We start from the raw sequence: 20,265 nt of genomic DNA, 5'->3' as shown, positions 1-20,265 counted from the left end.
AATACAATTAAACTCATTCTAGAGCCTTCTAGAATCTATAAAGGTCACAGCACACTTATCAATCCGGAAAGGGATCAACACCGCTTTTCGCTGTCAAACCGCGAGGCGAGGCGTTTACGTTACGGTGCGGATAAGTGTGCGTTGCAGTATGGAGTTTCATACAAAGAATACTGACCGCCTCGAGTTGATACGGTTACGATCCGTTTCCAGGTTGATAGGTGTGCTTCGTCCTTAAGTAATAATGACATCTATACTGTCATTCAATCAAAATATCTTCACTTATATGCCAATGCCGCCCATGGGCGGATGGATTTAAAGTTTAAAGTAGTTTGAATTATACTTTGAAAGCCGAAACACCCTGTATTTTTGAGCGTTGGGTGGAAACCAAGTGTTATTTATATGCAAACGGTATTCCAAAGGCATACAGTTCAAAATTCACTGGCAAATCTTGCAAGTGTGCTTATAGTCTGGTCGCGGAGCACGTAGAATTTTGTCCAATGACCCCAAACTACCCATCCTTATCGCTCGCGCGTAATTATATTGCTGTCGCGACGGGCGCCCGCAGTGAGTGTGCGAGCGCGACAGCAATATAATTACGCGCGAGCGATAAGGATAGATAGCTTGGGGTCATTGGACAAAATTCTACGTGCTCCGCGACCAGACTTTAGTAGACTTGCTTAGTATTGAACTTTAAAGGGCATTACTATACAAATTAATTTGCTAGTAACTTCTGGCAACTTCTAGAACAATCTAGAATGGGACATTTTGCCATTCGTTATAAATCTAACTATAGATCTAACGGTAAACTCAGTCAGTACCTGAGGTATGGGAGCGCACGGGAGGGGTGACATTGATATATTATGACGTGACAGAGCATACAAATCTGAAGTATACAGGGTGGAAACGATAAGTGATCTCACTCGATTATTTCTAAACTATACCAGATATAAAAAAACTGGAACTTAAAATAAACTCGCAAATTGCATTCTTATTTAAAATTATTTATGGAAAACATTAGTTTTAGGCTTTATTTGCTATAAAATTTGCTATAGAGTGCCATATCTGTGATAGTACTAAATGTATGGAAGATGGAAACATTGATTTTTTAGATAGATCCAATTTATTCTGGAACTTAATATTAATACTATTGGATAGAGCTCGTGAAGCATTTTTAGGATCAGTAACCAGTTTTCCGATATCTTTTGTAGTTTTTAATATTATGAGGCTGTACCAAATGTATGGAACCCGGAAACATTGAGATTTCGGATAGATTCAGCTTATTCTTTAACCTATTATTGGTACCGTTTAATAGAGCTCATGAAACACTTTCAGGATCAGTTACTAGTTCTTTGATATCTTGTATGGTTTAGAAATAATTGAGTGAGATCGCTTATCGTTTCCACCCTGTATTCTGTAGTCTAGCTGACGTTTTACATCACATAAACATCTTCCCATGCCGCTCCCATACCACAGGCACTGGCTGAGTTAGCACTAGATCTATAAATAACATTTCACTTACACTAAGGGAACATACACTTAAATTACCTTCTTCATCTCTCTAGAAGCTTCTTTTTTCAGCTGTTTTATTCTAGCAGTAACTTTAAGGTCATAGCAGACTTATCAACTCTGAAAGGGACACGGTTTGCCTTAGGCGAGGCGTTTACGTTACGGTGCGGATATGTGTGCGTTGCAGTATGGAGTTTCATACAAAGAATACTGACCGCCTCGAGTTGATACGGTTACGATCCCTTTCCGGGTCGATAAGTGTGCTACGACCTTTATACTACGCCGACGCCAAAATGTATTTTTTTAAGTTTGTAATTTTTTTGTTATAAATATTGAATTTGTTGTTTTTTTCTATCTAAATAGAAGCATTTTTTTTAAGAATACCTATAAAGGTCATAGCAGACTTATCAACTCGGAAAGGGATCAACATTCAACACCGTATCGCCATTCGCGAGGCGAGGCGTTTACGTTACGGGACAAAGAAAACTAACCGCCTCGCGTTGATACCTTTTCGATCCCTTTCCTGGTTGATAAGTGTGCTACGTCCTTTAGTGTTTTTCCACAATTTAAAAATTCACTTTGTATGCAATATGCTATAGTTTGTTTCATCCACTCGGCCGCGCCCCAGCAATTTTTTGTCCCGGTCGCGCGGGGTGCGGGGAGTGTGGTCCGAGCAATCCGTAAGGCATTACTGTAGTGTGCGTGTTCACTCATGGAGCATTTAGCGTGTACCGATAACACTCAAACATTCGCGAAGAATGGTGGGGCGCGTCTTCGCGGATGAAACTATCTATATGTTTTCTTCTGTCCCGTATTGAGATCCATTCTTTTAGAACATAAATGCTTAACTATTTAATTTATTATTGAGATCTGAAATTCTCGAATAATAATATTCTGCCTCCTTCTACCTTCTTTATCAATCAATCTATAACATTTTTCTAGAAAAACCGACCACATTCCGTCCTAGAATATAATTAGATTCTTACCTATGAAATTAGCGTTCTGTGATCTTCTTTTTCGTTCTGTGATCTTATTTTTCGTTCCGTAATCTTTTATTTCGCTCTGTGACCTTCTTTTCCGTTCTGGTGATCTTCTTTTTTCGTTCTGTGGTCTTCTTTTTCCTTGTGTGATCTTCTTTTTTCGTTCTGTGGCCTTCTTTTTCCATTCTGTAATCTTTTTTTCATTCTGTGGTCTTCTTTTTAGTTCTGTGGTCATCTTTTTCGTTCTGTGGTCTTCTTTTTTCGTTCTGTGGTCTTATTTTTCGTTTTGTGGCCTTCTTTTTCGTTTTGTGGCCTTCTTTTTCCATTCTGTAATCTTTTTTTCGTTCTGTGGTCAACTTTTGCGTTCTGTGGTCTTCATTTTCGTTTTGGTACTTCTAGAACGTTCTAGAAGGGCGCAGCCTCGTCGAGGGTGTGGAGCCAATTGAATATCATCATGTTTCGCTCGTATTTCGACAGGGGGCGCCCGCGTTCTCGCTCTAAATCTGCCGCGGTGAGAGCTAAGTGTGCTGCTTCTGTAAATTAGATAGATTATTAGTAACATTATACAGGGTGGAAACGATAAGTGATCTCACTCAATTATTTCTAAACTATACAAGATATCGAAAAACTGGTTAATAATCCTGAAAGTGCTTTACGAGCTTTTTCAAACGGTACCAATAATAATAGGTTACATAATAAACTGGAACTATCCAAAAATTCAATGTTTTCAGCGTCCATACTAATTGTATGCCAACCCACCATTGAAAGAGTAGGATTTCAAAAATAAATAAATATTAAACAAAATAAACTGGTAATTTGCATTCTTATTTTAAATTATTTATGGAAAACATTAGTTTTAGGCTTTATTTACTGTAATATTATCAAGAGATGAGTGCCATGACGGTTGTAATAATAAATGTATGGAAGATGGAAACATTGAATTTATGGATGGATCCCGTTTATTCTGTAACCTATCATTGATACCATTGGATAGAACTTGTGAAGCACTTTTAAGATCAGTAACCAGTTTTACGATATCTTGTGTAGTTTTTAATATTATGTGACTTTACCAAATGTATGGAAGATGGAAATATTGAATTTTCAGATAGATCCGGTTAATTCTGAAACCTATTATTTATACGGTTTGATAAAGCTTATGAAGTACTTTAAGGATCAGTAACAAGTTTTTTCATATCTTGTATAGTTTAGAAATAATCGAGCGAGATCACTTATCGTTTCCACCCTGTAGATATTTAACCCTTGAGGACAGACAGCAAGATCATATTTCAGCTGCCTTACCCCGCAAGTTTTTAAAAAGTTATAGCATTTAATGTTACCCTGATCTACTATAGTAGGCCACGCGTGTACTCTAGTGTTAAATAGGATTTTAGTGTAAATATTTTTTTAATACAGATTGTTATTTTTATTTAGGGTTTTTTCATATAAAAAGTTGATGATAGTATTTATCTCAAGATCTAGAGTTAATTTGACAAATCTAATAATTTTCTAGTAGGTACACTAGTAGTAATGCACACTAGTCGCATACAGAATTGACTCTAAACTACCATGCCGCAAAATGACCGTTCCCCAGTGTAATGAATATTACTATTTGTTGTGTTTGTTATTATCAGAAGGTTCTCATGTAAAATATAAATAAGTACAACGTACCGGGGTGCACAAACCGCGCCTGCTGCTTGCTGGGCACGGCTAAGGTTGTGGGGCCCGGCCCGCTGGCCGCCGCCGCGCGCGCCGCCGCCGCCTAATACAGAGTTATTTATTAATTTAATTTTAAGGAAAATCTACAGCATCTATATACTATATAGCCTGACCAGGAANTTCGGCTGAAACGAACGAACGAACGAAAATCTTCCCATGCCGCTCCCATACCACAGGCACTCACTGAGTTAGCACTAGATCTATAAATAACATTTCACTTACACTAAGGGAACATACACTTATATTACCTTCTTCATCTTTCTAGAAGCTTCTTTTTTCAGCTGTTTTATTCTAGCAGTAACTTTAAGGTCATGGCAGACTTATCAACTCTGAAAGGGATCAACGACGTATCGCCTTTCGACCGCGAGGCGAGGCGTCTACGTTAGGCTGGGCCACAAACACACGGTGAAACACAATTGCAACGAAACTGCAACTTCTAGTTACTTTTGAGTTGCATCTAAGTTTCTGCCATAGATTCCGTTGAGAGACCACACATGACGCGACCAGATTGAAACCGGTTTGAAATGTTCTGGGCCTTACGGTGCAGATAAGTGTGCGTTGCAGTATGATTTCATACAAAGAATATTAACCACCTTGAGTTCATACCGTTACGATCCCTTTCCGGGTTGATAAGTGTGCTACAACCTTTACACTACGCCGACGCCAAAATGTGAGTATTTTTTTAATGTTTGTTATATTTTTTTATTATAAATATTGAATTCGTTTTTTCTATCTATTTAGAAGCATTTTTTTATTTAATTAGTGATTTTTTGCACAATTTCGAAATGTCACTGTATGCTATATTATAATTATGCTATAGTTCGTTTCATCCACTCGGCCGCGCCCCAGCAATGTTTGGTCCCGGTCGCGCGGGGTGCGGGGAGTGTGGTCCGAGCAAGCCGTAAGGCATTACTGTAGTGTGCGTGTGCACTCATGGAACATTTAGAGTGTACCGATAACACTCAAACATTCGCGGAAGAATGGTGGGGCGCGTCTTCGTGGATGAAACGATCTATATGTTTTCTTCTGTCCCGTATTGAGATCCATTCTTTTAGAATGTAAATGCATAATTATTTAATTTCTTAATGAGATCTGAAATTCTCGAATATTCTGCATCCTTGTCCCTCCCACTTTATCAATCAATCTATAACATTTTTCTAGAAATACCGACCACATTCNCAAGGCTGTAATTAGATTCTTACCTATGAAAGTAGCGTTCTGTGATCTTGTTTTTCGTTCTGTGATCTTTTTTTTCGCTCTGTGATCTTCTTTTTTCGTTCTGTGATCTTTTTTTCGTTCTGTGATCTTTATTTTTCGTTCTGTGGCCTTCTTTTTAAATTCTGTAATCTTTTTTTCGTTCTGCGCTCTTCTTTTTCGTTCTGTGGTCTTCTTTTTTCGTTCTGTGGTCATCTTTTTCGTTCTGTGATCTTCTAGAACGTTCTAGAAGGGCGCAGCCTCGTCGAGAGTGTGGAGCCAATTGAATATCATCATGTTTCGCTCGTATTTCGACAGGGGGCGCCCGCGTTCCCGCTCTAAGTCTGCCGCGGTGAGAGCTAAGTGTGCTGCTTCTGTAAATTTGATAAATAGATAATAAATAATATAAGAATAATTATAGATGTTTGTCTGCCTTTATGGTGTAGTGAGAAGTATACGTGATTTCGGGTTCCCGGTTTTGGTTCCCAACGCGAGTAATTATTTTCTCAATTTGGTTTGCGGTCGCCATAACAACAATGTTAACAGCATTTTTGTTCCGGCAGTTGGAGGTAAGATTATTAGTTCCTGTGTGGTTGTGGATTCCGGGTGAAGCTCGCTTCCACCTTCGGCCTGATCGTCACTTACCATCAGGTGAGATGCAGGCCAAGAGCTTTTCTATTATAGATAAAAATATATAGAGGCATATAAAAGAGGTCCCAGATGCGAAGACTGAAGATCTGAATTCCTAGACAAATAAAGGCGACCGCTTTGGTCGAATCAATTCACCTGTGAAATGGTTGTGATATGAAATGAGGACACTAAAACTTCCACTTTCTTTGTCCAGACAAACATTGGGATAATCCAATGCTGCTACTATGTGTAAACTAAAACAGCGCCCCGAGCGGAAACTTTCAAGAACTGAAATCTTCATATACTTTCGCGCTCGTTAGTTACGACTTTTGATGTAAATTCACATTAAGCCTACAGAAATAAAAAATAATTTAAACAAATCAATAACTATACTCACCAGGACGCAGGCCGCCACCAACCGGTCATTGTAGAAGTCATTGGGGGAGGCCTATGTTCAGCAGTGGACGTCCTATGGCTGAAATGATGATGATGATTTTTTTTATATCCATAATGAGGAAGCTCTTGGCCTGTATCTCACCTGATGGTAAGTGACGATCAGGCCGAAGGTGGAAGCGAGCTTCACCCGGAATCCTCAACCACGGAGGAACTGGCTATCTTACCTCTAACTGCCGGAACACAACAATGCTGTTAACATTGTTGTTATGGCGACAGACTTACGTAAGGTGGTGGTAGCTAGCCAGGCGGACTTAGAACAAGCCCTACCACCAACCAAATCGAAACGGAATAATCTGCCCCCACTAGGAATCGAACCCGGGACCTCTGCGTCTGATGATGATGATGATGACTCACCAGGATGCACGAACCGCGCCTGCTGCTTGCTGGGCACGGCTAAGGTTGTAGGGCCCGGCCCGCTGGCCGCAGCCGCGCGCGCCGCTGCCGCCTAATACAGGGTTATTATGGCATTTTCATAAAGAAAAGTAAAAAGAACGACTTGGAACACTAAAGGACAATGACCAAAAATGTATGGAGTGTGGTCCAAATGTCCACCACTAACGAGACCTATGTAGTAAAATAGTCTACTAAATACTGATTCATTATAACCAAACCGCAATCAAAAATATGCTGTCAATAAAAAGTTATGACTGAATGAAGTCAGTTTTTTACCTTTTCATCCGAAAAGTGTTCTTGATATCATTCTATCCATTGCACATTTTGGACTAATCTACGCATGTTATGTCATGTTGCATGTGGCGCGGGGTTATAGATGAATTTTATCAAATATTATACTAGATGTGTACGACTTTGTACGCGTGAAAATAATATTTCCCATTTTTACAACATTTGTCTTTACTGCTCCGCCCCTATTGGTTGTAGGGTGATGTTATTTATCCTAAAACCATCCTTGATAAATGGGCTACCCATAACAAAAAGAATTTTTCAAATCAGACCAGTAGTTCCTGAGATTAGCGCGTAAACTACTACAATTTTTAAAACAGTCATAACTTTTTACTGACAGCTTATTTTTTTTTCGTCCCATACTGAAAGTTAATCTCTATTTAATGGACTATAAGCCAATATAGGTCTCATTGGTGGTGGACATTTGGACCACTTTTGGTCATTGTCCTTTCCTTTAAATTGCAATAGTTAAAGTTCTACAAAAAATTACAGTTTTCATTTCCTTGAATTTTCAAAAGTGAATTTTCTTCTGGGTCACCCTGTAGTATTAATTAATTAAGAAGGTTACATTTATGTTTTAATTTAAAGTATAAAATACAATTTATTTACTTTTCCTTTTTGAAGTCTGTAATACCGAATGTTGTTCTTTTAAGAGAAAACATTTTTTTATTATTTTTCACCTAAAATAAGCTCTATGCACTATTATATAGGGCCCCTGAAAATAAGAATGCAAAAGAAAATCTCTAACATAGATTTTTTTTTACTCGAAGTGCTCGGCATTTACTACTTCAAATTATTCGTTCTTCTGAAAGCACATTCGGCGATACTTAGAAGTCGACAAAATTTACTCTTCGGTCTTACGAGGTTAAGGTAAGAGCGTAGGTCGTTCACTCAAGGTGGACTGACGACCTCATAAACCTAGCAGGCCGCTACCAACCGCGCGATGTGGAAATCATTGGGGGAGGCCTATTTTCAGCAGTGGACGTCCTGTGGCTGAAATGATGATGATGATAAATAATTTAACTCACCTCGAGCCGATCCAGATTGAAGTCGGACTGCGACATTCTCTCCAGAGCACGGTATGTAGTCAACAGGCGACGCTTGATGTAACTCTGACGGACCTGGAATTTAAGACGTCAATAATCAGGTCATCCAGTCTCCACTAGTGTTGCCGTTCGATAGTCGACTATCGATTCAAAGTCAAAGTCAAAATTTCTTTATTTGTTTGGACTAATAAATAGTTCTTACAAATCGTTATTTTGCTCTTAAGGAGCCTCTACATGTCTCATAATCTTTTTACCCTACCAGCGCTTCGAGACCAACATTTGGCAAGTGCTGAGAAGAAGCGCCGCAACAAACTCAGTCACCACTGTCTGCCGGTTAATATAAATAAATAGAAATAGTAGTAATAGGTACATTCGATTCAGGAGCAGTTCACTGAATTTACCATGCATTCTTGTATGGTGTATCTTATAAGAATGGGTATACAAGATTGCGTGGTATATTAAACAAGGTAGTGACGTGCTAATATCTAGACTTACATATTAAGATACTAGTAGAAATGACTCGCATACATAAATTTGAATAACTTGGATTGACCAGTCCCCGAAAGCAGCGCCTGTTCATTTAATGATTCTTAATACGATAGACTATCGATACAACAACAATGTATTTTTATAAAAAGGGAAACCTTTCATTGGCTATACTATCAGTCTAGATCTTATAACTAACATTTTCAATGTATCGCTGTTGGTTTCTATAAAATAAATAAATGGCCAAACTATCGCAAGACTATCGATTGGCCTATCGATACTATCGATTGTTCTAGACTATCGATAGTCTGTAAATTTGCAACCGATAGTATCGATTCGATACTTTTTATTTAAAAGCGACAATACTATATCGATGCTATCGATAGTTTATTCTTCACGAGCAACAATACTATCGATAGTATTGCACATATTCAATAGTATTGCCTCGTTTTGAGCTATCGATAGTATCGACAGTATGGATAATATCGATAGGCCAATCGATAGATAAGGCTTTTTCACCAATGCAGGACCACGACCCTTGTATGTACTATGGGTCATACTTTCAGCTACTCGTTTCCGGTCATTTCGTTCTATCGCAAAGAATCGCCATTTGATGAGAGCGAGAGAAAAAACGGAAATGGGTAAAGCCCGGTCTCCGAGCACGTAGAATTCTGTCCAATGACCCCGAGCTACCCATCCTTATCGCTCGCGCGTAATAATGTTGCTGTCGCGCTCGCACACTCACTGCGGGCGCCCGTCGCACAGTCGCGACAGCAATATAATTACGCGCGAGCGATAAGGATGGGTAGCTAGGGGTCATTGGACGAAATTCTACGTGCTCGGCGACCGGACTTTACTAGGAATAATATTTAAATCTGCTATTTAAGTTTGTTTTACCTTTTTGTTGTCAGTCGGCAGCGGCCGCTGCGGCGGCTGTTGGACCGGATGCGAGCGCTGCGGCGACGGCAGTTGGGAGCCGCCCACTGGAATACAAACAAATATAGAACACCAACAGAAAACATGAAGAAACATACGTCGTTGAAGCAGAAAAAAGGCTCACAAATCAATTTACAGTCAGTTATGAACATAATATTATTTTAAAAGATAAATAGCATGTGGGCCACAAAATAATTAAGATAAAACTAAAAAAGTAAAGTAGTAAGTATAAAACTAAGGCCTGTTTTCACCATCAAGCCCTAATTTTTAAGTGACCCCTATGTAAACAAAATTCCTGTTAATTGTTACCATAGGGTTCACTTAAAAATTAGGGATTGATGGTGAAAACGGGCATAAGTCACTCTGTCTGTGCGCTTAAGGATTGACGGTGAGCTTACAGTAAGTGATTTTCTAGTAATAAATAATTAAGTATAAACATAATACTGACCTGCTACCCAAGTGCTGCAAGAGCGAGACGCAGCGCTGAGCGTAAGCGCTTCAAGCGCTGCACACAGGCCCACCTCAGACGTCGCGCTGGAAATAAAATACATCATCATCATCATCATCATGTCGCTTATTGTCACTTAATTAGCATCTTTTCACGTCACTTAATATAGCGTCTTGTCAGGTCACTTATGTCACGTAATATAGCGTCTTGTCACGTCGTTTAATGTCATTTAGTGTAACATCTTTTCAAGCTTAATGTCACTTAATGCAGCGTCTTGTCGCGTCGCTTAAGTCACTTAATGCAGCGTCTTGTCGCGTCGCTTAAGTCACTTAATGCAGCGTCTTGTCGCGTCGCTTAAGTCACTTAAAATAGCGTCTTGTCACGTCACTTAATGTAGTCTTCGCTTCGCTAAATGTCACTTAATACAACGTCTTGTCACGTCGCTTAATGTCACTTAATGCAGTCTTGTCACGTCACTTATGTCACTTAATATAGCGTTTTGACACGTCGCTTAATGTTATTTAATGTAACATCTTGTCACGTCACTTATGTCACTTAATGTAGCGTCTTGTCACGTCACTTAATATAGCATCTTATCAAGTTACTTAATGTAGCGTCTAGTCCCTTAATCTCGCTTTAGCTAGTTGCTTCATGCACTTGCCTCCTCAAGCCTTGCTGCCTGTGCGGCGCCGAAGTCACATCTCCGGCACTGAATGACCTTCGGAGCCCTAACTGAGCGCATAGGGCTGCGCAACCGGCCAGAAGCTCCCGGCAATGGTCGGCTGATTGTAGTGGCAGGGCTGATGACGGCCTCCTGGGAATAGAGTGGTCATCATCAGGTCGAATAGTCTCCACTGCAAGAACACACTATAGCCTGGTCCGTGAGCACGTAGAATTTTGTCCAATGACCCCAACCTACCCGTCCTTATCGCTCACGCGTAGTTATACATATTGCTGTCGCGACTGTGCGACGGGCGCCCGCAGTGAGTGTGCGAGCGCGACAGCAACAATTAAGCGCGAGCGATAAGTAGCTTGGGGTCATTGGACGAAATTCTACGTGCTCGGCGACCGGACTTTAGATACCGAGCTTTACAGTATGTGGTTATAAACTTACTTGACAAGCACTTTGCTGTCCGGATTGGGACTGGCAACCCTGAGAGACGGGTCAGGTCCTTGGCCGGCCTGGAACAATGCAAGTTTTTATTCATTCACTCATTGAGACGGGATTTTCAATCCCTAAGGGGGTAAAACGGGATTCACGCGTAAGAAGTCGCGGGCGGCCGCTAGTATGTTAATATTCACTAGCATGGTGTTTAGACAATAATTACACTAGGTAGTTGATACAAATAAGAAATTGTTCCAAAACACCGTTCCCCACTCTTAGGTGACTACTTTTATTGAGGGCTGGATCCACACCTGATATTTGGCTGAAAGTTCGCATATTTCTCCCTTAGTTAGTCGTCTTTTACAACATCTTAGGGAAGGGTGGGGAGCTTTAATTTTTACTAGACCAGAACTACACAGTACCCCCATGGTAGTCTTATCATAAGACAGAATCATCGACTTTCGTCTTTAAGTTCTCTTTTATTTGTTACACAATAAAGGTCTATTTACCTTGCAAGCCAGTAGCCGAAGCACCCTAGCATCCGAGGCGGCCGATGACACGCTGAACAACGACAGGTCTGTGGTCACCGACTCGTGGGACGGCGAGCGCGCCACGCCGCCGCCGCGCCACGCCTCGGCCTGGCACATCTCCACTGGAAAACAAATAAGAATATGAATAAGAACACTTTATTCAGCATAGAAAAAAAAATACAGTACATGACATTAAACAATTAACTATGCTGAAGTGGCGTCCGCTCAGCTAAATTCGCGACATAGCAAGCGCCATGTCGAGAAGCTGGTTTTCAGCGGAAACCATTATACGATGAGGATTGCGGATTGCGCGCCCTCTCGACCGAGACCATATTGAGTCTACCAGCCAAGAAGGCGCGCAACAGGGGGCGTTATGGACGGTGATCACAAAAAAAAACATTTGAAACAACTCAAAATAACAGTAATAACTTATTAAAACTAAGCAAAATTAAAAACTAATGTTAGTACCTACCTACATTCAAGAACCACATCTCAAATCATTATTTTATAATACATATAGGCAGTCTCCACTTTTCTAGACTGAAGAGACATAGCATTCAAAACCTAGCGAAAAGATTTGCAGTGAAAGAATAAGAGATGACTCGCTAGACTAGTCTCTTACTGAACGCCTCAAGAACCAGATTGGATTATTGTTTCAGAAACAGATTGCCAAGTAGCAGAATAGAATAGGAAAAAAAAAAACATTTTAAAATACAGGCCTGTTCATCCTCAAGTGTGCATTAAAAAAAAAACACATGGTGTACTATCCTGAAATGTTCAATCCACAAGGCATTCACGAGTGAGTAGTGAGTGACTCTTGAAAAAGAGTCTTGATACTTGTGCGTTGCAGTATGGAGTTTCATAAAAAGAATATTGACCGTCTCAAGTTGATATAGTTATGCCCTTTCCAGGTTGATTAATGTGCTACATCCATAAGGGACAAAATAAACATCAGTTCTTTTTAAACAGTCTGGCCAGCCAGTATTAAGCATTTGAAACAGTTTAAATTACTGTTATTTACCATAGTTCGTTCGTTTGTTTCAGCCAAATGACGTCCACTGCTGGACAAAGGCCTCCACCAAGGTTTTCCACCATGAACGGTCCTGTGCTGCCCGCATCCAGGCTCTTCCCGCGACGTTATTTACCATACTATAGTTATTTACAAACTTGTATTTAGTTATTGAAAAAAGCATTTGTGGTATTATGGACAACCATTCAGTCCTACATAGGTTACTATTTATAGAAATACGAGGAAGTCGCGGGTAAAAGCTTGTGTAGTTAAATTACACGATCTAAAAATAGATCCCTGCAAGTCATCATTAAAAAGCCTCCCACGCTTTTTTCACCAAGTATGTGCACTTATGTAAACACTACAGTAGACTCATCAATAATATTTTTAAAGCTATTTTAAATATCTATAAACGATTAGGAAGGCTGTAAATGATTAAAAATATGAATAAGTTGGAACGAAATTATAAGCGACTGCGACATTAAATTTCAATGCATAAAAAAATATTTAACGAGTTTTATTTAAAGCCTGTTTACATTAAACAATACAGCGTATGTGTTGGGCAATATCTAGTAATAAAATGCAAAGTATTCGGCGTGTTTTGATAAAAATATCGGCAAAAACATGGCATGACAGACCGGAGAGATTTTGCGCCGTAATAACAAATAATACTCACCGTTTATGTTAGGATCCACGGCGATGTTTTCACTTTCAACACGTGTAAAAATATGAAAATAACTACTTGATTGATATCATGAATGTTTACGATAGATTTCAGCAAGAAAATTCGGTAAAAACGAGAAAAAATCTTTTTCCGTCAATAATAAACCGGCTAAATTTAATACGTAAAGTTCAGAAATTCGTTCATGATATTGTGAAAACAATTTTTTTAAATGTTTCTTTTATTTGTATAAGTAATAAAATTAACATTACTACAAGCACTAAACCCAAATATTAAAATAATATTTTACAAAAATGGGTCTACAGTATGATTTTTATATTTAAAAAGGTTTCTCCTTAAAATATGATCTATTGAGTTTTTGAACGAATCTGTCAGTAACTTTGAAGTAATTTACCTTCTTTATTTGGTCGCATAATTTCTTATTTTCTGCGAAACAGTGCCATCTATATTACTTTTTTTTNAAAGTCACTTTTCATATTTTCTTCTAAGGAATTTATATTGGGTATGAAATTTGTTAATACATGAGTAAAACGACTATTACTCTTGAACAGTTAGTTCAATCTATCGATCAAGTTCGATCTATCTTAACCGCTATAGTTTTACTTGAAAGTTCATAAAAAGCACTATAATCTTGAATTTTTCCAGATTTATCAAGCCAACAGTTTAGTTTTTAGCGGGGGGGAACGCCCTACTCGGTAAAAATTGGCACTTTAAACTTTAACATTTTGCAAACGGATCCCTAAATCGAAAAATGGTCTTAGAAACCCCTAAGCCATTTTAAAAGACCTATCCAACGATACCCTACACGATAGGGTAGAAGATGAAAAAAAAAACATCCCCACTTTACATGTAGGGGAAACTAACCTAAAAAAAATTTTTTTTTTCAAAATTTTATTCTACCGTTTTGTCGGCGTGATTAATATACATACCTCTACAAAATTACAGCTCCCTAGTACCAATAGTTTCCAAGCAAAATCTCGGACCTATAGGGTTCCTTGTCAGGACTAAAAAATGATAAATAATATTTATATGATGATAATGTCATTTTATTCTATACAGTCTAAACAAATAAAACTAAAAATGCTTCCGTCTGCATGTGTGAATACTAAAATGCAGAATAAATGACGAAATTAAGAAAATTATAAAACAAGTTCTTTTTTTATCAAAATCGATTTTGCCAGATTATTAGTGATTTTGTAGAAAGGAACAATTAGACTTGGTACTTCTGTAAAAAAAAACAATGTGACCCTAGTACTAACCGCTGGATCTATTAGTAATCAGTGGGCTTAGTGCGACTTTACACAATCGTCATCCGCTAGCGACTGCGTAAAAAATGACATACATTAAATGTATGATGATTGTACAGCGTCCCTAGCAGATACTTTCAAGAACTAAAATCTTTAANTTTGTGGATTGTTTGTGAATACGGGCGTTAGTCTATTAGTCATCACTCAAGACAACTGAACGAAGTGTCATCTGCTATTCTGGGGTCACTCAGTCAACAACAAATAAATCATTATAGGTAGTAGGTATGGATTGATGTTATTATGTAGGTACTACTTTACAAAATACTTCACAGACCAAACTTACATCAACAAAATAGCACTTATAAGAAGGTTACCTTTATGTCAACAACTACACAAGAAGACGCGGGTAAAATCTTCTTTAAGTTAAATTACACGATCTAAAAATAGATCCCTGCAAGTCATCATAAGAAAGCCTCCCACGCTTTTTTCACCAAATTTGTATGCGCACTTATGTAAACACTACAGTAGATTCATCAATAATATTTTTAAAGCTATTATAAATATCTTTAAACGTTTAGGAAAGCTGTAAATTGTGAAAAATATGAATAAGTTGGAACGAAATTCTAAGCGACTGCGACACAAAATTTCAATGCTTAAAAAAAAAACTTAACGAGTTTTATGTATAGCTTGTTTACATTAAATAATACAGCTTATGTGTTGGGCAATATCTTGTAATAAAATGCAAAGTATTAGGTGTGTTTTGACAAAAATATCGGCAAAAACATGGCATGACAGACCGGAGAGATTTTGCGCCGTAATAACAAATAATACTCACCGTTTATGTTAGGATCCACGGCGATGTTTTCACTTTCAACACGTGTAAAAATATGAAAATAACTACTTGATTGATATCATGAATGTTTACGATAGATTTCAGCAAGAAAATTCGGTAAAAACGAGAAAAAATCTTTTTCCGTCAATAATAAACCGGCTAAATTTAATACGTCAAGTTCAGAAATTCGTTCATGATATTGTGAAAACATTTTTTTTAAATGTTTATTTTATTTGTATAAGTAATAAAATTAACATTACTACAAGCACTAAACCCAAATATTAAAATAACATTTTACAAAAATGGGTGTACAATATGATTTTTATATAAAAAGGTTTCTCCTTAAAATATGATTATGAACACTATTGAGTTTTTGAACGAATCTGTCAGTGACTTTGAAATAATTTATCTTCTTAATTTGGTCGCATAATTTCTTGTTTTCTGCGAAACAGTGCCATCTATATTTCTGTATTGAAAACTTTTATTCCAAAAGTGTTAGTACGTATTCATAGATGGCACTGAAAGTTTTTTATTTCAAATCCATCAATGGTGGTTCAACAGTACAAAATGTTAAAAGTTACAGTAAATATTTATAGGTACGACGACACTTGCTTGTTTGTTATGTTATTGATTTGATTTCTGATAAGTACTGCATTTTTGAGAAATATCAATATTGTTCGATAAGATAAGATAAGATAAGAAGATAAACCGGATAAACAAACACATAAAAAGTGGGTTAAACATCGTAGAAATAGGGTTCCGTAGGGACATTCCTAGTTAAAACTTATTTAAAATATACCTACTTAGTTAGGGTAATTGCGCCGGTTTTCCGTCCAGCTCCTGTTTTCGTCCATTTGACCGNCACCTTTGACATTGTGGCAATGTTGTTTTCTTTTTTGGATCTTCGATTATTATCGACTGGTGATGAATATATTTAATATTTTTCACTGCTGCGTTGTTAGCTCCTGGTTCGATGTTAACAAAGAATGTAGAGGTTGGTTTTTTCTCTGGTCCAAATTTTGAGTTAATAATTTCTCCATATACTTTGTTCCCAGTGTTTTCAATTGCTTCTACGATTGCATCATGTGGAGTTGTATGGTGGAGATTTTTTATAACTATTCTGTAGCAGCGTTGGTCTTTTAAGTTAAAGGTATGTCCTATGAGGCCTTTGTTTCGGACTAATGTGATGACATTTTTGTATATTGCTGTGTCCGTACAGGTTATTCTAAGTTGGTTTCTGTTGACAATTTTTATTGTGTAGCTATTCTTGTCTGCTGTGGACTGTAGCAGTTCTACAAGCTTATTAACGTCATCAATGCCGTATAATATAATGGGTGGTGGCTTGCTAGGTCTTTTTTCTGTTGGCTTTTTGGCAGCTTCCTTGGGGTCGAGAGGTAATCCGCTAAAACTATTGCTTGTGGTGATTTTTTCTGGCGAAGGGGACTGGAGTTTCTGCCGTTTACGCTTATAGCCTTTGCTTTCAGGGACTCTTTGCCAGTCTGGTGGTTTTGGTGCTGGCGCGTCCAAGTTTTGTGACGGTGGTGTTGTAGTAGCCGCTTCTGACTGGGAAATACTTCCTAGCGATGAGCTTCTAGTCCTTGTAAGCAGATTAGGATGGAATACCTGCTGAACAAATCGTTTTCCATATTACTGTATTGAAAACTTTCATTCTAAAAAGTGTCTGTACGTATTCATAGATGGCACTATAAGTTTTTAATTTTCAAATCCATCAATGGTGGTTCAACAGTACAAAATGTTAAAAGCTTAGGTTAAAAGTTACAGTAAATATTTATAGGTACGACGACGCTTGTTTGTTATGTTATTGATTTGATTTCTGATAAGTACTGCATTTTTGAGAAATATCAATATTGTTCGAAGATAAATATAATATCTTTCGAATACCTATCTATTTGAATTCCTCATTGCAAAAAATAGTTGTTTGCTAGCGATAAGATAAGAAGATAAGCCGGATAAACAAACACATAAAAAGTGGGTTAGACATCGTAGAAATAGGGTTCCGTAGGGACATTCCTGATTAAAATTTATATAGGTACCTACCTACTTAGTTGTTGAGAAAAATAAAGGCACAAAATGTAGGTATTTAAAGGTGAATTACCCGAAAACCTATTTAACCTCTGTAGACACCTGCCCATAAAATAAATGATATTTAAATAATTACATTACCTACGTAGGTAGAGTTAAGTAAGAAATACCTAGCACCTACTGAGTACGAAGTAGTTGTTTTCACTGTTAAAAATATTTATATCTAATTATCTACATACTTTCCTACCGAAAAATAAAAAGAAGCAATCTTTTAACATTGACATAATATGTCTGCAAAATATGTTACAACCTATTGAATCTATTCACAATGTTTTGACTAAAAAATACCTATTTACAGATTTAATTAATATTCAAACAAGTGTAACGACGATAGACAGCAACTTATGATGACGTTTCAAAAACATAACCCTCCTTCTGGCGCAGTCAGGTAACAAGTAACTTTATTTTTTTGGTTTTGCACATTAATAATCAAGTAATATAAGTTAGCACTTGTCGAAATAAATTACATAAGGTGCCTCCTCCTTTTTTGAAGTCGGTAAAAAAAGTTAAAAAAATGGAACTTAGTAGGTATGCAGTGATTTCGTTGGAAGGCCATGCAGTAGTAAATAAAAAAAACACTTAACATTATGTACCATCTATACATTTTTAACTCTCACTACTTACCATTTCTGTGGATTTTAAAATTAAAAAGTTATATATGTACACGTGTATTGCTCTCTGGATATAGCAGAAGAAATCAGTAGTCTCGCTTACAAATTAAAACAGATAAAAATGCCCTGCGATGCTAAAAGAATATTCTGGCTTTAAAAACGAAATTGTGGGTTTAGTCACTTTTCGCAAATGGCGCCAGCTACTTACTTATTTAAGTTGGGTTATAGGTTATTCCCGCGACCTTTACCAGATCGTCGGTCCACCTAGTAGGAGGCCTGCCCACGCTACGTCTTCCAGCCCGTGGTCGCCACTCGAGAACTTTCCTGCCCCAACGGCCATCGTCTCTACGAGCTATGTGCGGCAGTGGGCGGGCACTGCCACTTGATTTTAGCAATTCTGCGAGCTATGTGTCGGTTACTTTGGTTCTCCTGCGGATCTCCTCATTTCTGATTCTGCGGGCAGCGCAGGACCGTTCATTGTGGAAAACCTTGGGGGAGGCCTTTGTCCAGCAGTGGACGTCATTTGGCTGAAACGAAACGAATAGGTTATTATCGTTAGTTTTATTCGGTTTATTTATTTAGTTTCAAAATCAAATAAGAGGGTCACCTGAAATGAAAATGGGAACAGTCAGCATGTTTTCAAACTAAGGGCTCATTATAATATTTCCCACTTCTTTTGCAACAACGAGTTTTTTGGCAGTAGATAATATTGATTAAGTACCATGAAATGGTACAGCCTGACACACTGGTCGAACACTGGCATATTTAATTAGAAGTCAGTCACAATTTTGACGATATTACGTAAAATATCTCGTTACATTAAAACAAAAGACGATACTTCAAATATTTTTTATTTTCTTTTAGCGGAACCAAAATTACATTGTAGAAAAAGCGCCATCTAGTGGGCTCGAGTTTTTTTTGCAGTATTTTAGTTTTTGAGAGCAATCATTATCTTTAGGTGCTACTGGATATAATTTAGCTATGTCAGGAGTGTACGTAGTCGACCTATCGCATATATTACTTCTCCGCTTGTGTGCGACAGTAAGAATAGTGTGGACATTTCAGAAATCTAATTAATGCTAAGTGTAAACAAAATGGTTGATAAATAATGCATTTTTGGGACTTCACACTTGTATTTTAAATAAAATTGTTTAAAACATTGTGTAAAGTAGGTACCTATATTCAAACGATTTGATAACAGTCATTTTAGTCCGAGACACAAGTAAATGTGCTATTTTTAGAGATAGTGATGAACCTTCTTGTGTTTAAAGTGCCTCTACCTGTTATCCTATCAGTTGAATTTATTGATTTCAAACAAATTGTCAATTTAAGCTGAGTTGCACCACCTAACTTTGACCGTAACTTACAAGATAACCGGTGTTTTTTGTATGGAGTTTGACAGATTTTTGACGTTTGTCAAAGTTAAAGTAAGATGGTGCAACCCAGCCTTAAATGTCCTGTTCTAAGAAATGTTTCCTTTGACATACAATACAATACTACCCTACTACTTGCCTACTCTACTGTGTAATGTGACATTCACCTATTTTAACAATAGCCATTTATAGTTTCGGAGTTGAACAGAACTGAAAATGTTTTTCGAAACAACGTCGTTCGCGACTATAATCAATATTTATAATCATTGAAGTCCTTTCGAAACTATGTGGCAGTGTGGAAAAAAAATTCGCTATAACAGCGTTCGTCGCTACAGCAGCATTCAAAACTGCAGCATTAGGGACCCTATACAGTGGTACAGTCAGCGCCTAATAGATGGTGACACTTTAAATTGGCCAAAAAGTTGACAACAGAACCTTATTCCAAACTAGCTTTCCGCCCGCGGCTTCGCCCGCGTGGAATTTTGTCTGTCGCAGAAAAACTTTATCGCGCGCGTCCCTGTTTCAAAAACCGAGATAAAAACTATCCTATGTCCTTTCCCGGGACTCAAACTATCTCTATGCCTTTCATCAAAATCGCTTCAGTGGTTTAGGCGTGATAGCAAGACAGACAGACAGAGTTACTTTCGCATTTAATTAGTATAGAAGTAGGTATAGAACTATAGATTGTAACAGA

At 37.8% G+C, this 20,265-nt stretch overlaps 1 protein-coding gene across 2 annotated transcripts; it reads right to left on the bottom strand.

The window, feature by feature from the left end:
* Positions 1-2,814: 2,814 nt before the first annotated feature.
* Positions 2,815-15,636, bottom strand: LOC114353316 (uncharacterized). Of its 2 annotated transcripts, none has more exons than XM_028305260.1 (9): positions 15,488-15,636; positions 11,694-11,836; positions 11,194-11,261; positions 10,741-10,893; positions 10,080-10,165; positions 9,593-9,678; positions 8,192-8,284; positions 4,155-4,245; positions 2,815-3,019 (listed from the first exon to the last, which is right to left on the bottom strand). In XM_028305260.1, the coding sequence occupies exons 2-9, from the start codon at positions 11,829-11,831 to the stop codon at positions 2,892-2,894; spliced, it is 843 nt and encodes a 280-aa protein (XP_028161061.1). In that variant the 5' UTR covers positions 11,832-11,836; positions 15,488-15,636; the 3' UTR covers positions 2,815-2,891. The 2 variants fall into 2 exon arrangements, with proteins under 2 accessions (XP_028161061.1, XP_028161060.1); XM_028305259.1 differs by lacking the exon at positions 15,488-15,636 and adding an exon at positions 13,400-13,546.
* Positions 15,637-20,265: the final 4,629 nt, after the last annotated feature.

The sequence above is a fragment of the Ostrinia furnacalis genome, unplaced genomic scaffold, assembly GCF_004193835.3.
Source record: "Ostrinia furnacalis isolate ACB-3 unplaced genomic scaffold, ASM419383v2 OfSCF1649, whole genome shotgun sequence".
Lineage (NCBI taxonomy): Eukaryota > Metazoa > Arthropoda > Insecta > Lepidoptera > Crambidae > Ostrinia > Ostrinia furnacalis.
This window is presented reverse-complemented; position numbering and strand designations above follow the sequence as displayed.

Coding starts and splice junctions, on each gene's coding strand:
- LOC114353316 (XM_028305260.1), bottom strand. CDS start 11,831: ATGTGCCAGGCCGAGGCGTGGCGCGGCGGCGGCGTGGCGCGCTCGCCG. Junction 8,285..9,592: donor TGCCGACTGACAACAAAAAG/GTAAAACAAACT, acceptor CTTAAATTCCAG/GTCCGTCAGAGTTACATCAA. Junction 4,246..8,191: donor TCAATCTGGATCGGCTCGAG/GTGAGTTAAATT, acceptor ACTCTGTATTAG/GCGGCGGCGGCGCGCGCGGC.